General features: G+C 36.0%; 1 protein-coding gene across 2 annotated transcripts in view; it reads left to right on the top strand.

Moving 5' to 3' along the window:
- The window catches only part of LOC107599071 (synaptosomal-associated protein 25-A), a 28,266-nt gene extending 13,372 nt beyond the window's left edge, over window positions 1–14,894 (top strand). Inside the window, exons 2-8 of one of the 2 annotated variants that reach the window (XM_016290556.1) lie at window positions 1,841–1,974; window positions 3,871–3,912; window positions 6,597–6,645; window positions 8,725–8,842; window positions 12,106–12,225; window positions 12,445–12,589; window positions 13,470–14,894. In XM_016290556.1, the coding sequence (XP_016146042.1) occupies window positions 1,903–1,974; window positions 3,871–3,912; window positions 6,597–6,645; window positions 8,725–8,842; window positions 12,106–12,225; window positions 12,445–12,589; window positions 13,470–13,538 (615 nt within the window). In that variant the 5' untranslated portion in view covers window positions 1,841–1,902 and the 3' untranslated portion in view covers window positions 13,539–14,894. Of the gene's footprint in view, window positions 1–1,830; window positions 1,975–3,870; window positions 3,913–6,596; window positions 6,646–8,724; window positions 8,843–12,105; window positions 12,226–12,444; window positions 12,590–13,469 lie in introns of both variants that reach the window. The other variant, XM_016290555.1, reaches the window with a different exon arrangement.
- The last annotated feature ends 2,024 nt before the right edge of the window (window positions 14,895–16,918 follow it).

Below are 16,918 nucleotides of genomic sequence, written 5' to 3'. Positions count from 1 at the left end.
ACTTAGTTCTTGTTGTATTTTATTACCATTTTCTAAACTATAGCGAATAAACTGTGATAAATTTAAAGGTGTCAGAATAAATTTTGATTTGACTGTATATCCAAGTATAATTAGGTGTATTTTAATTTTTTTGCCACTACAGTAAGAAATATAAATAAATTATAAAAGCCTTTTATAGTTGTAAAAGCCTTTTGTTTTACTTTTAACTTTGAATAAGGATGGCATAATTGCTCACATGCTTGTGCAGTTTAACACACACTCACAATTATTCAGTAAGCTGTTCTTTCTAGACCCCTTGGGATATCTTGCTAGCTGTCAGGCCAGTCCTTTCAGGAATATATCTGTCAAGCTCACAGTTTCCATGAGGGACAAATTTCTCCTGGTACACCCAGAACCTCAGGGAAGAATTTAATCAGCTAAACACAGCAGCCACCACCTCAGCACTATTCGCAAGAGCATACGAGAAGAGGCAATGGACTCCTTAAAAGCAGACAATGTCCTACTGGCCATTTCATGACATTAGCCTGTGTGAAATTACTTTATTAGCTGCATAACTCTGTCTTCCTAATGAATTTAACATCTGCGGCTGTTTCTCTGAGGAAGACAGATTATTGGTTTAGTGTGGATATTTTGTCGTTGTTAAAGGGTTCATATGATGCGATTTCAAGTTTTCCTTTCTCTTTGGAGTGCTACAAGCTGTTCGTGAATAGATAAGATCCCTAAAGTTGCAAAGACTAAAGTCTCAAACCCAAAGAGATATTCTTTATAAAAGTTAAGATTCGTCCACACCCTCCTGAAACGCCTCGTTCTAACACGCCTCCACATGTCTACGTCACGATGTGTGAAGATTTGCATAACGCCGCCCAAATGTTCACGCAAAGAAAGAAGGCGTAACTTTGATTCTCGCTGTAGTATTGTTGCTGCCACCATGTTGTGGAGATGCTGTGTGTTTCCTAGTGAAAGCGAAACTACTTTGTTTGGCCTTACAAAAGAGGACACGACTAGAAATCAGTGGTTAAGTTGTATTTACAACACTGTTCCGGAACAGTTTAACCCAAATATTCAGATGTGTGCAACGCATTTTACGGAGAGTTTCCTGGGAGAGTAGCCGCCAGTGTTCCGGTGAATTCAGTTCCCCTGTTTCCCCTTCGGCGCACATGCTGACCACAGTCTATGATGCTGACAAATAATGCTGACTCACAGCCTGTAAGTACGTTTTCATATTTAAAGGATTTGCCACTGATGATTTAAACGTGAGTTTTGAGCAGTGTAGAGTAGCGCTTGTTGTTTGTCATTTCTCCGATCACAAATGCAGACATGGTTTTATGTTTAGGCGGCGCGATGCAACGCAACGCATAAAAAGACATTAACAGTCATTATAATCCGTAATTATGTCCCCACTGGATGCAACGAATGCCTCGTTTATAATGGGTTTTACTGGTTTTGTCTCATCGCTCCGGGACACGGCATTACAGTATGGTAAGGGGCGTAACATTTCCGTCACACGCTTGAGGTATTCGGCCAATCACAACACACTAGATAACTGGCCAATCAGAGCACACCTCACTTTTCAGAACGATGAGCTTTGTAAAAATCAACGCATTTCAGAAAGGCGGTGAAACAATAATGTACAGTATGTGGAAAATAACGTGTTTTTTGAACCTTAAATCGCATAAACACATTTCATTACACCAAATACACAAAATAATGTTCTTTTTAGCAACGTCATATGACCCCTTTAATTCTTAAAACTGGATGACACATTTCAATACTTAAGTGAGCTCCATCGTTAATGTTTTACTTTTCTCTGTCTATGTCTGATTCTTTCAGCTTCCCCCAGACTTCCAATAAGACCCACTCTTCCCAGTTGGAGACCAGCTCCACCCAGCACACCCAGCAGCCATGGCAGATGATTCGGATATGCGCAATGAGCTCTCTGACATGCAGCAACGTGCAGACCAGCTGGCCGATGAGGTAAGGTCATTCACTTCCTCTCTTTATGCTACACTTTCAAACTTTAACTGGATGCAAAAAAAGACTGCAGTGCCAACTAAGGAACCAAAACGGAGCTTTGTGCAGCACTGATGTGTTTCTAACCACCAAACCAAGTGATAATGATGAATATATATATACAGTATATATATATATATATATACATACATATTTTACAGTAATGTAAATTTCCATTTTTTGTTTAAAGATGCATTCAGCAATTAAGAAATGAATAGTATTTCTGAAAAAAAGTTTAAGATCATGTACACTCACATGAGATGGAGACTAATAAAAAGAGTAGTCACATCAGCAGCCAAATAAAAACTGATTTATTTCACATGGAGCAGGTCTTGTAACGTGTTGGTGCTATATAAAGCACAAGGAACGGCAAGGAACAGAGGGAAACTGAGGGCTTAAATACAAAGGGAATGTAATCAAATAGAACTGAAACAGGTGTGTGGGGCTATTAGTAACTATAGGAAAAATCTAGGAAACTCAGAAAGGCAAACGGGAACAGAAAACTTAATCGAAACAGAACAAAACTGAATGTCTCCTCATGGAGGCCAGCTGAATGCTACTTCTTTTATCGCTGTAACTTCCTGTTTTTGGACATTTTATAGAGTTATTAATAATTGTATGAATTACATTATTATAAAATTATTATAATAAAATATTAGATATTTTATTAATTATTTGTAATTTTTATTTATAATTGTAATTTTAGATTAATTAATTATGGCTGATTCTGAATAAGGCATTTCTACAACTGAATTTTTTTTACATGATGCTGCATCAATACCACTATTGACGACTGTCGATCAGTGCAACATAAAAAATGATGTAAAGAATAAATAAATATTTTATTATTTTATTTGCGAAGTCATCTGTTTAGTTGAAGCAGACATTAAATTGATTTAACTCTTATCCAGGTCGCTGACACAAGTTAATTATTTCACATTTTTATGCTCTGTTGATTGAAGCTTGGATAAATTGCTGTAATTTATGCTACAGATTTATTTATTTGTACACAGCTTGTTCTGTGGGCTGTGACTGTGAAATGTCAGAATCCATATTTGAATGTGTGTGTGTGTGATGTGTAGGGAGGGTTCACCTGTACTCTGCCTTACATAACGCTGCAGCATTTGCTCTGTGTGTGTGTGTGTGTGTGTGTGTGTTTGCAGCCTGATGGAGCTCCTCACTGCCACCCCACACTATGATTCTCATAGCTGAGCAGAATATTAAAATACAAATAGGACACCACACTGCAAAAATGTCCTCTGGCCTTCTGATCCACAGAGATATGAATTCATAATATCCAGACACTCAGTCCATGATATTTGTGTGAAAAATGCTGTAGATTTACTTATATAAATGGCATACTGTTGAAATATGTTCGGTATTCGTAATGTTTAGTTAGAAGGAAATTATTCATCTCCAACTTTTTTGAAGAGCATTTATTTTTGGCATTTCACATCAGTGAGAGACAGAAAGATGAGGTGGTCATAATGGTGGATGGCCTGAGACATAAGGTTTGAAAGGAGAGGTGAATGATGTTCTGATACTTCAGAGCACTGACCAGAGTGACATTATTTCACTCAGATCGTTAAAAAATAAATACAAAAATAAAATAAAATAAAAAATGTATTATTGTACAATTGAAAGTTTGCCATTGCCATTGACCACTGCAGATTTTTTTGTCCATTTTTTGTAGAGGGTTAAATGTTTTGGTTCGTTAGTGCTGTAAAGAACATCCATTGATTATTTATCTATTATATTGTGTGTTAAAAATCCTCCCACACACTACAGCTTGTGGTGGTTTTTATCTCTGTCAGTTCCTAATGAATTCTGGTTTTAACATCTTTTTCCTGCCCCCCACAGTCACTGGAGAGCACCCGCCGTATGCTGCAGCTTGTGGAAGAGGTAAAGAGACATTTTATCATATTTATATAAAAATTATTTCTCATTGTTTGCATATGCTCTTTCTTTCTGATCACAAATGTTTAATATATGATCTGTCATAAGATATTTTTGAAAGAAATAAACACTTTTATTCAGCGAGGATGCAATAAATTGATCAAATATGACAGTAAAGACTTTTAAATTTTTATGAAAGATTTCTATTTCGAATAAATGCTGTTCTTTTGAACTTTATATTTATCAAAGAATCCTGAAAAAATGTTCAATGGTTTCAGTTAAATATTAAGCAGCAACTTTTTCTTGAGCACCGAATCAGCATATTATGTGACACTGAAGACTGGAATAATGGCTGCTAAAAATTCAGCTTTGCCATCACAGGAATAAATTACATTTTAAAATGTATTAAAATAGAATACCATTATCTTAAACCTTAACAATAATTAACAGTATTACGGTTTAGCCTGTATTTTTTGATCAAACAAATGCAGCCTCTGTGAGCATAAAAGTAAAAAAAAATTATACATATACTGTATATATATATATATATACAGTATATATATAAATGAAATGCACTAAATTAACATTCATTTAATTAACATAAATTGACCGCCCTAGAAACTAAACATAATTCTTTGGTCAAATTGAAAAAAAAAAGAAGATCAATCAACAGATCAATACATGGATGTCAAGGATCCACTTTTTTTTTTTTTACAAATATCTTATATCAGTGTATTTTGATCTTGAGAGCTTTAGTCTGCAGACGGAGCTGAGCACAAGCTGGACTTGGCTAATCTAGGCTAGATGGGTTGAGCGTGTTAAAGAGAGTAAGAGAAGAGATGTATGCATATCTGAGGGGAAGAACTGTGATGAAGTCTCCGCAGCATATCTCAAGGTCATATCGATAATCACAGCCCATATCTCTGCAAAGAGCACCTCCCCATGTCCATTACTGATAAGTCGCCTCTGAGTTGACAAATAGACAAGTTGCCTGAAGACTCTAAAGCTGACAGACTGATAGACAGAACAAATCTGGAGAGGGAGGGTGCACATAGATCAAGAATAATTTGTCACCACTGGCACAGTCGATCTAATTATGTCAGCCCATACCAGCCTTTTCATGTTTTAGTTTGACCAAATATTCTTGGCACATATAGATGATCAGCAGTATTCCTGCGTTAGGCCAAAACTGAGGTAAATCACATTCATTATTTATACCAGTAGAAGCATTGAGTTTGTTCCAGGCTTTTACTGCTGCGTGGAAATTCAGCGGTTTATGGCACAAACAAATTAATCCCCGAGGATCCATTTAGGGCACATTGTGATCCCATCCAGAATGAGGGGGGTGCTGCTTCATGTCCTGCTGATTTATGCACTACCGAGCCTTACGATTATCCCAAATATCGATATCCTGTTCACCTCAAAGCGCTGAAGCTGCACTTTCTGAAATATGTCACAGATGCCTGTTATTTTCCAAACTCAAGGAAAAACAGCTCAGCAAATTTAACTTGCTGATCATTAGGTTCACGGAAAAGTCATATTTTGTAAATGGGGGATGAGATCTAGGATGCCAGTGACCAAATAGTGATGGACATTGGTTGCGTTTCTCATTGAAGACTAGAACAGTGGGAGCTGATTTATAACGCGGACCTTTTCAGGGTGCTATTAAATAATAAACACGTCATGGATGACATCTATAGCAAAATATGAATTGGAATCTCGGAGGACATCTGTACTGGCCTTTATGTCCTTGTGCTAATGTGCCCTAATAATTTTGACTGGGGTTTGGGAGGAGTAGGTGTCCTCTGTATGAGTGTAACTCATTTCATAAGCTTTAATGAAGTGACAGATGATTTGTTGTCATATTAACAGACACACCAAATAGTGTACAAAATCTGTCCTCAGTATAAGATGAATGAAAATGCATTGCTTGTTCTGTGTAACACCTTCAATGAGATCACACTGTGTTTGTTGCATTGCCTAAAGCCACCTTTCCACTGTCTCCGACAAACGGCAAGCGATAGACCGGAAGTCATTTATTTCCAATGGAGACTAGTGCAGGAGCTGCGTGGAGTTCCAATCATACGTGTAAGGAGAAAATTCAGATCCGATTTTGAGCTTCGGATGCGTTAAAATATTTGAACTTCTGCGGTTAGATCGTACCCGACTGGATGTGATGTATTCTAATCAAAACTATGAGCGCAAGGTCAGAGACAGTGGAAAGGCAGCGTAAATATTTGGTTGTACTCCAACAGTCATTTATTCTTCTAAACAAAAAAGTGGATTAATTCATTGCTACCATTTTTATTATAATATTTCGTTGATGATTTGAACTGTTTAAGGATGAATTGTCTCAAGCTACAAAAGCTCAAAAAAGACTCTAAATAGATTCTGTCTCACATTAGCACAGAGAGTACATTTACAAATGACATTGATCAGAGCTGTATGCTCCACAGTAATTAGCGTCTGCTTATTTTAGTCTAAGGAAAAACAGAAGAACATTATGCAATTTGAAATGTCATCAGTACAGCCTCAACTGACAAAGTCTCTCTGAATGCCTCTGGAATGAGCTTTGTGTTTTGTGTGCTGAATCTCACCTCTTTTTCTTTGTCCTTCTTTACTCTCCACTTTGTTTTCCATGTGTTTCACCCTCTTTTCCACGCTTCTTCTCCATGGCTCTTGATGCATAGAGTAAAGATGCTGGTATCAGGACTTTGGTTATGCTGGATGAGCAGGGAGGTAAGTGTGGATGTTTATTAGATGACAATTTTCATACATTCTTTGCACATAAAATTGTATAATATTGTATATGTCTTTAGCTTTTCATATAAAATTAAAATGTTTTCAAATAAATTTGTATTTTTAAATTTGATTTGTCATCATAATAAGCAACTATAGTATGTATCATAAATTGATTTTTAGCTTTATCTCTGATTTGCTTTCAGTTCATTCCACTGATTAATGCCTAAAGCAATTCAAGTCATTTTATGCAATGCAATTTTGATTTCCTCTGCCATTTCTGAAATAACTCTACATCTTTCACCTTTTTGCTAACACGTTTCCTCTTTCATTTAATATTTTTTTCAGTATACTGTACTACCAAAGAAACAGGACTGACCACTACAACTGTCCATTTAATGTTTGCAATTAAAACAAATTTACTGTTCAGTTTAAAATGTAGTTGCCATCACATTAGTTTCGATCGATTTAGCTGGTAATGACAAATGACACTCTTTCCCATAAACTGCACTAATACTCTTTTGTATAATCCCTGGCACAATTCTAAAATGATTAAAAACAGATATTACCTACTTTAACAGTGTCATTCCAAAATTTAAAAGCACACGTTACCTTGTTTGGCTTAGTGTTATTTTAAAAAATGACATAATTGGCCTTGCGTTAAGCAGTAGCTTCTTAGAAGCCCTCTTAGTGGCTCCTGTGTGTGAGGGCCCCCCCATCTGCAGCCAGTAATTAGTCTTTTCATAAAGGGAATGAAATCTCAATCATCCCCTCAAACTGTGGCCTAAAGCTTATTTAAACTAAACTCTCAGCCCAGAGGTGACACTAAGCTAGGTTGTTATCATGGAATGAGGTATGTCAAAAGTTCAATTTCTTGTTTTAAACGAGATTTTATAGAATTTTGACACAAGCAAATTAATCATCTTTAGGTTAATTTGCTTTGCCTAAATGAAAGTGCCTTTAAATGCCAGGGATTAAACAAAAGTAACTGATGTGGTAGGCTTGTTTCCTCTTGAACCATTCCCAGTTTGCCTCTCTCTTCCCTGTGCCCGATACCTTCACTAAACCTCTTAACGATATCGAACACACCATGTCTGCACGACAAACACGCCAGACTGCATCACCACGGGTCACCAGCGCTTCAGCCATATCATCCCCTAACCAAACAGAGACAAACAAACCATAAGTTGCACCCTCTTCCATTGTACTGAGGAGAAAAGGAGGCTGTCGGCTTCCAGCAAATGAGTCAGCAAACTACAGCCGCAAAGCATTGAGAGAGATTAGGGCACTGTTTTATTCTGCCCCAAGGTCTAATTAAAAAGACACTGTTGCTCTCCTGCAGTGGCCCTTATGGGAAAATATGTCTGCTATTGGCGGCCGGGATCAAATTCAAGCTAGAACTGCCTGTGTCCACTGTGACTTCATCCACTTGATGAAGTTTTCCAAGTTTTAAATGTGAAAGTCAACCCATTTGCAACCCATTTTACTTCCAAAATGTGATGTATTTTGAGGATAGTAATGAGGAGAAATGTAGGGCAGGACTAGTTTTTATTTTTATTTATTGGGAATTGGTGTAGCATGTACAGCCTCAGTGATGTCAGTAAAAGAAGGAAAATGACTACTTTTTAAATTAAAGATTAAAAAGACACTTATTTTGTTTTTTAAATACATGGACAGATGAATTGTTCACAATGAGACCAGAAAAAAGCATTAAGTAAATAGAGTCCGTTTTGATTTTATGTTCACTATTATGCATCTGTAAATAAAGGATGAAGTCTTGCTATTTTCACTCTTTCCTAACTCTTTTTTTGCATATGTAGGTTCATTCTAATGCATGAATCCCCTCTAGATGTATTGAACAAATTCGCATCCAGTTCAGCTGTGCTCATTTCTCATATATTCTTGTAAAACAAGAGCCAGTACCCCCCCTTTTTTTTTGAGTTTCCTTTTGTCACAGTGACCGTCTGAAGTTTTGTCTTCTCTTCTTTGTCCTCTCTTTCCTCTTTCTTTCCTACCTCCTTTATTTTCCTGACACCTGCTCTCGTTCTGTGGGGGATAAATTACTTGTTGTTTAATCAGAACAACTGGAACGCATCGAGGAGGGAATGGACCAAATCAATAAGGACATGAAGGATGCAGAAAAGAATTTGAACGATCTAGGAAAATTCTGTGGTCTTTGTTCCTGTCCATGTAACAAGTAGGTGCTGCCTGCCTGCCTGCCTGCCTGCCTGCCTGCCTGCCTATAAAAATAAATCATACTGAGAGGCCTGTAGCCCTATAGTCAGGCGTGCCCAGGGTGGCTTGACAAGTTCACTACCCATGTCCTAAGCACAGACCATGAGCATGAGGCATGGTCACACATGCTCACAGAAGTAAAGTACAACAGCCCGATTGCCTTTGCTCTGGGTCCTTTGAGAAAGTTTATCAGTTAAATGTATGAATATAAGGCATGCTGCACAACCCAAGGTCACCATTCTTTTAAAACCAAGGTATTTATGAATGCTAAAATAAACCACTAAAACTGCATGGATGTGCCAAAGTTGAGGTAAGTCACTAAATGTAGTCCAATACAAATTAATTTAAATAAAAGTAAATTATCTTATTATTTAACTTAATATTATATATCTTTATTTGATAAATTATTATTCCTATCCAGCCCATCCAGATTATTAAGCATAGCACATAAGCGCAGCACTCATCATTTTGAGTCATTTGCGGAAACACGCGATTATAAGCAAACACTTTACTGTTTTGCGTTAATGATAAAATAAAGTCTTTGAATTATGCCAATTGTATTACTCATTTAAATAATAAATGGCGTTTTGGCGCTCATTAATGTGGTGTGACATCGCTGTGAATGCCAAAGCGAGAGCAAACCAATGCTTCTTTTCCTAACTAATTATTATAGGACTAATTAAAGGACGAAAAACATAAATGAACATCAAAGGACATATTAAAAGACAGTAAAATTTACTGAAATGTATCATCTGTTGTGTATTCCGTGTTTTAACCGCGAAAAGATGTAAATAACACAGCATGCACGTGAACAGCATGTCACGTGATGTTGCATAACGAGAGTATCATGTCGCTAAAATGATTGTTAAATATATACACTGTTAAAATGCTTTATAGTTTATCTGATAGTTTATTTAATGTGTTCAATGTATTGGCTAAATCTCCTAATTCTGTCATTATTGGTTGTAGGCCTAATAGAGGCCATTTTTTTAATGACAGCCCCCATTTAAATGATTATAACGTTTGATCGTCAACAATTTTGAATAGAAACATAATTATATTATTATAAAGCACTTCTCTTTCATTCATAAAATATGTTTCTTGGTCAAATCGACTCAAAATGATCTCTGACAACTCTCACACACACACAAGATCAAAATAGCCTATATAACAGCATCTGCTTGAAAATTTATATTCATACACTAGCTTTTTTTTTTTTCAACTTTGAAAGCACATCCATCAATGCTACCTGTATGACTGCAATAGCATGTCCCTGAATGCCAAATGCATGCTCATGCATCTCTTGCTAATTGCTATAATTTGTTAAAGAATAATAATGCATAATAACAATGCTGATGACAACTCCTACTGAAAGTCATTCAGATGATCTAATACTTTCAAGCCTGTCTCATTCATGTTGACAGGGATAGTTTTGGAAAAGAACAGGACACGCAGTCCAGTCTATAGCCGCAGTACTGTACAGTGGAGAGAGCCAATGCATTTGCTGGTTCCCCAAGGGGAGCAGACGAGATCTAGGTCAGACAGAGAAAGATATAGTGCAGATATTCCGTTTTTTTTATGTGACAGCCTGTCATAAAATCCCAGACTGATGCAGAGGCGCAAATGAACCCGTGCGCTTAGGGAGGTTGAATTTTGTGTCAGACAGTGGTTCAGATTAAACTTAGTTCACATTTTTAACAAAATTACAGTCACTTTTTAAATATAAAGTTAAAAAAGTAATTATTTGAAAATCAAAAGTAATTTTCAGGAGATTATTTAATAGTTGAAAGAAAAGGGAAAGTAATTTATTCTAGGTTCTAACTATCAATATTTTAGGCATTGTTTGCCAGTTTGAGTATTAACTGTTCCTTCACATAAAATAAAGCTCAACATGCTGTTTAGAGAGATTATGGAGGGAAGGCAGCTGGAGGAATTGTAGCTTTAGTCCATCTCTATAAATAATACTGCAGTGGGAGGCTTGGCCATCTCTCGTAAGATAAATCAAGAAATATTAGAACTAAAATCTACATCAGCAACCCACTGCCAAAACAACAGCTGATGAATAAATCTGCCTTTTTATGCAAAAATCATCAATGTTTAGAATTTATAAATTAGCTTCATGATTTTCTTGACACAATTAGAATGAATTCAGGTTCTTTATTGTCATTGTTAACATTGATAACAACGAGATAACATTCAGAGCAGACTACAATGTAGAAGTGCAATAAGAGTCCAATTTGACTCAATAATTTTGTAACAGACAACAGTGACAAAGAAATTATTTCCATAAAATATATCACAGATTGTGAGATGTACAGTAGTGTAAATAAATACTGCAGCAATGCATAGTCCAAATCCAGCTATTGCAGTTGTGTAGAAAAATAAGTAACAGACTATTGACAGACTATTAATTAAAATTGTTTGCAGTGGCAATTACAATATTGCGTTCAATCTTACATTTGATTATTGTTATTCTGTACCTCACCTCTGGCCACTGAATGATCAGAATATTCCACTGCCATGTCTACAACAATAAATAGTAATAATCTATAATAGGTTGTTGTCATATTTGATAAGAAAGCATATGTTTTGCATAATTGCTGTGTAAAAGAGGCTATAATTACCAATAATTGATAGTTTTATTAATTTGTGGTTCTGGGTTAATAATCTCATAGCATTGCTTATCTGTCATTGTCTTTCCTACATTATAATATTAATTTTAACTCATATTTAAGAGTTAGAAACAACAAGGTGAGAGGTGGCCAATGAAAGGGCAAGATAGGATGCGGTTCTCTTCCTCCAGTTTTTTTTTTCTGTTGAAGTTATTTACACTTGTCTCCACTGATGTGGCAGTCCTGTTACTCTGTGTTGTCTGTCGCCAAGGCCTGTGCTCTTTGTTATTTGTCATAATTTGAGAGGGGTGACAGCTCATGTGCCATGGGGTGGCCAGAGGTGACCTCTGAGTCCCATTTTTCTATGTTTGGAAATGGCTGTCCACCTTTATTTACATCCCCCATTTTCAGAAAGATATGTGTCTCAGCATCAAGTATATGTATGTTATGTGTCACACATATAGCCTTACAAATTACAAAAGCCCCTTGAGAATGAGCCCATCCCTGTTATGCTTGCCTGGTAATCCATGTTTGTTGTTGATCTGTGAACACTGCTGCTGATATGGAAGTGTCCGGTTATCCTAGTGCTCACGCTTCCCCCGACTCTGTGCAGAATGAAGAGTGGAGCCAGCAAGGCCTGGGGAAACAACCAGGATGGAGTGGTTGCAAGCCAGCCCGCCCGCGTGGTGGATGAGCGCGAACAGATGGCCATCAGCGGGGGCTTCATCCGCAGGTGAGAGGCCCCGGATTCCAGGACGCTTTGTCCAGAGGGTTAGCTGGATATGATAGAGGTTTGATTGTGCAGCTAAAAGGTTAAATAAATCTGGTCGCAACAGCTGTGTATGCTCAAATAAAAGGCTTAAGAGGTCAAATGTATGGATAGCCCATGTGTATGGGAAATTATTGGCGTTTGTGGATTTAAATTGACGTTCTGCTTTGCTTGTGGGTGCAGGGTAACAGATGACGCAAGGGAAAATGAGATGGATGAGAACTTAGAGCAGGTGGGAGGCATCATTGGTAACCTGCGCCACATGGCCCTTGATATGGGCAACGAGATTGACACCCAGAACCGCCAGATCGACAGGATCATGGAGAAGGTATAGACTGGCTCCAGATTCACTTGTTGGATTTTCTAATGATAAAACACACCATCCTAAATCCTATAAAAAGTGCCGTTTTAAAAGTCAGTTCAACAAATTGAGTTGACTTGAATATCTGTTTGCAGCCCATTTGAATTCCATAACACAAGTAATTGGAAATTACGAAATTAATATTTATTAATATTACTAAGTATTATATTTTATTATATTATATATTTTACATATATTGTACATTTTATATATAAACATATATATTATTATTTTTATAAAAATGTAAAAAAGACAACATGTATCAATGATAAGAATGTTCATTAATGAATGAAACAGGCAGTTTTTATTTCATGTTGAAACAATATTATATATAAAATTTAACTTCCATAACATAAATAATTGGCAATTACTAAACGTATAAATTACAAACATGCACCAAAGTTAAGAATGTTCATTAAATTAAATGTAAATTTTGATTTCATGATGACTGTAAAAATTTAACTATATATGTATATCAGTGTTATTTTAGTATAGTTGAGATACTATTATAGTTTTTGTTAATATTTGAATTTGATTTTATGTATTTTCTGCTTTCATTTTCATTTTAGTTTTTAATTTTTCAAGTTAAACTAAATGAAAGTTAGAAATGTTGCCTTGTTAACTAGTAGAAATAAAATAAGTTTAAGTTTTTTATTTCAATTAACATTTTTATTTTTATTTTTATTTTTTTATATATACTGTAGTTAACTATAATAACAATGATATATATTTCTAAGTACATAACTAATAACTATTAATAACATACTGCACATATTACAACTGTGTATAATAGCTTGATTTTAATGAATACATCGTTGCTAATAAAGCACTATTGGAACTATTTCAGGCTGATTCCAACAAGACCAGGATTGATGAAGCCAACCAGAGGGCCACAAAGATGCTCGGCAGTGGCTAAGACGCTGGTCTGCCTGCTTTTACCATCTGTGCAGTTTGTCAAAAGGCAATGCGCTTATCATGGTATTTACCTTCTAGGTTTGCACACATGCACATATCACCCGGCCCCCATTGTAAATGTCGTTCTATGTGTCGTCTGTCAGCTTTTTCAATGATTGTCCTCGTAAAATTATTTCTTATACTCTGTATCATTCTTTCCAAAGGTTGTATATAGTGCTGACTCGATGGCTCTTGCTCACTTGTGAAGTTTTATTCTCTTTATTGCCTGTATACATATATGTATGTATGTATACATATATCTGCTTGTATGTGTATACATATAGTGTCTTTCCTTTTCAGTATATCTCAGTATCGTCTTGGTAAAACTGTGTCACACCATTCGGCTACTGTCATGCTCCTTATTTTGACGTTGTCATGACAATGAAGAATGGGAAAAAAGATTTTGCAAATGATCTTAATACAACAAGCACTTACAATCAATGTCATTGGTTCATATCCCTCATCACAACCATGATCAGTTACTGTTTAGACAATGTGCAACTAGATTCTGTAGCTGTTGTAGTAAAAACACTGCATTCCAAGTGATGTGAATTGTGCGTTATGCATGACAAATGGTAGATCTTAGCGTCTTATAAATAAAATTTGTTTTAAAAAGATGACAAAAAAAAAAAATCATGGCAGTAGCAAAATTGACAAAAGCATGCTCAGTATTAGGACACAGTGGAACGTTCCATATTACCGCAAGTTTGCAATAGTGCCACCATTTCAGTCGGTATATATTCACAGATTGTGACCTTTGTTGTAAAATAATGCAAAAGTGACTTAAAAAGGAAATGTGATGGCAACGAAACAAGGCTGGTGTGGTGGTCCTGCAAAAATGACTTGTTTTCTAAAATGAATATGCAGTTTGGTGTAGAAAATGATGTTCTGAAAGGTGGGGACTGGTTGTTTACTGTATCATAGGTTTTGGATGCTCTGAAAAAAATAAATAAATAATTTGCAATGTAAAGCAAAAGACGCATATTTCTGAGAGACCTTACTTTTATAAGAAGATGTATCCTGTTAGTTTACTTTCCCCGTGTGGTTTGTTGTTGGTAAAAAACTATAATAATCCATAACAAAAAAAAGTTATTTTTGTTGCTTCTGTACTAAGAGCTATGCACACCAAATCACTAAGATGTTGAATAATTATTATAAGAAGTCAAATAAATACCTTACCTGAATGATACATAGGTTAAACTGTGAGATTGATGTCCTCAACGCATGTAATATTAAAACTCCCTCTGTATCCTGTCAGTCTGTGAAGTGGTTGACATTTTGTAGCTAGCTGAATTGATTAAAAGTAATAAACCCCTAATCGTTGTGGGTTTTCATTATTGTCTCAAGCAAAACCTCATTGTCACTTGACAGACCTGCTTCGTGGGAAAAGAACAGGAGAGCTGAATGAGCCAAACCTGAATCATATTATATATGTTTCACTAAGTCAAGTACAAAGCTGGCAGATGCTTTTATCCAAAGCATACAATTAGAAGTCAGTATGTGCTCCCTGGGAATCAAACCATGTGGTGTTGACATTAGTGTCACGCTTTACCATTTCACATATTAGTCATTATGAGTATTATGCATTTCTGATGAGTCAAAAATGGCACTGAGTGATATGAGACATCACAGAGTATATTTAGACAGGGTCCCTTTAAAGGAATATTTCACCCAAAAATAAAAACTTGCTAAATATCTTCTCACCGTCAGGCCATCCAAGACGTAGACGAGTTTCTTCAAAACAGCAGATAAATAATTCACAAGTGATCCACACTTCTTCAGTCCATCAATTCATGTTTTGTGAAGTGAAAAGTTGCATGTTTGTAAGAAACAAATTTCTCAATATGATGTGTTTAACTTCAAACCGTTGTTTACAGCTAAAATACAAATCCTCTATCCATAATACTGCTTTCTCCAATGAAAATTTGTCGTCTGAATCAGGAGAGAAACATGCACAGATCAAGCACCATTTACAAGCAAAAACTGTTCTAAACAAATATGTCTGTGGATTTTGATATGAGAGGACAGCAGGGAATTAACTTTTTCCACAAGAGGAAGCACTATTATTGATAATGGACTGGTATTTTGGCTAGAAGCGCCTTAATGATGGATTTGTTTCTTACAAGCACACAGCTTTTCACGTCACAAGATGTTAATTGATGGACTGGAGTCTTGGAGTGGATTGCTTGTGGAATATTATGATGTTTTTATCAGCTTTTTGGTCTCTCATTCTGACGGCTTCCATTCACTGCAGAGGATCTATCGGTGAGCAAGTGAAGTAATGCCACATTTCTCCAAATCTGTTTTGATGAAGAAAGAAACTCATCTACATCTCGGATTGAAATTAAACGTGAAATAAGTAGAAAGACTGAAATTGTATTTTCTTTTATTTGCCACTTTGAATAATAATTTAAATCAAAAACCAAATAAATAAATAATAGGTGATGCCATAAAGGTGATCAGCTCTTTTAACTAAAATGCTGGACTTCCATACCTGTAGTTAATAAGATTTTTCCCATTCCTTTTTTCCATTCCGTTTCAGCTCGCCATGCACCTTGAACTGTCCTGTTTTGGTTAGACAAGATTAATAAGGGTGAATTTGCTGCTGTGATCAAATAATCAAGACACATCAGCCTAATTTAGTTCCATTAGGCAAGAATAACAACACAGGTTAATATTTAGCGCAAGAAACAAGATAAAGTTTATCAGAAAACTTCTTCAGAAGCTTTCGAGAGCTTAATAAATCACATATGCTGTCACGGTGTATTATGAAGTACTGATAAACTCTTGATAAACACAGAGGTACACTGCAAGCTAACGAAGTACGCATAAAAGAAAGAAGGTATGTGGCAGAAATTCAGAGCTCATTAATAATCATCTCATATAAAAACACAAAAAAGGTTACACTATGAGATTTATTGAAAACAGCCATTAGTAAGGCTTTGTTTCCAATCATTTTTATTGGGGTACATTTTAAACATTGGAGCTAACAGGACACAAGCTCGTGTCTTTTGTATCATCACACACTTTCTGTATGAGACATTTGGAAAAGGTGTTGCAATATCAGGCAACACCGAGCTACATTATATTCATTACCATAAAAAAATATCCACACTGCAGGCGTTTGAAGCTGGACAGACTCTATGTTTACACACCATATTCAAAGTGGAGTCGTTTCACAGAAAAAAAAGAGAAAGGATTATGGTAATGGAGTAATGGAACATGAAGACGAGATGCTGTACATGTGGACCATCTAAATAATGTCTCAGCAGCTGGTTTTCTATAAGCCTGTGTGTTTGTGAACAAACATGCATCTGTTGAATGATCCTATATATATATATA

The sequence above is a fragment of the Sinocyclocheilus grahami genome, unplaced genomic scaffold (genome assembly GCF_001515645.1).
Source record: "Sinocyclocheilus grahami isolate Dianchi unplaced genomic scaffold, SAMN03320097.WGS_v1.1 scaffold260.1, whole genome shotgun sequence".
Taxonomy (NCBI): domain Eukaryota; kingdom Metazoa; phylum Chordata; class Actinopteri; order Cypriniformes; family Cyprinidae; genus Sinocyclocheilus; species Sinocyclocheilus grahami.
The sequence above is the reverse complement of the archived record's forward strand: the minus strand, read 5'-3'. Positions and strand labels throughout refer to the sequence as shown.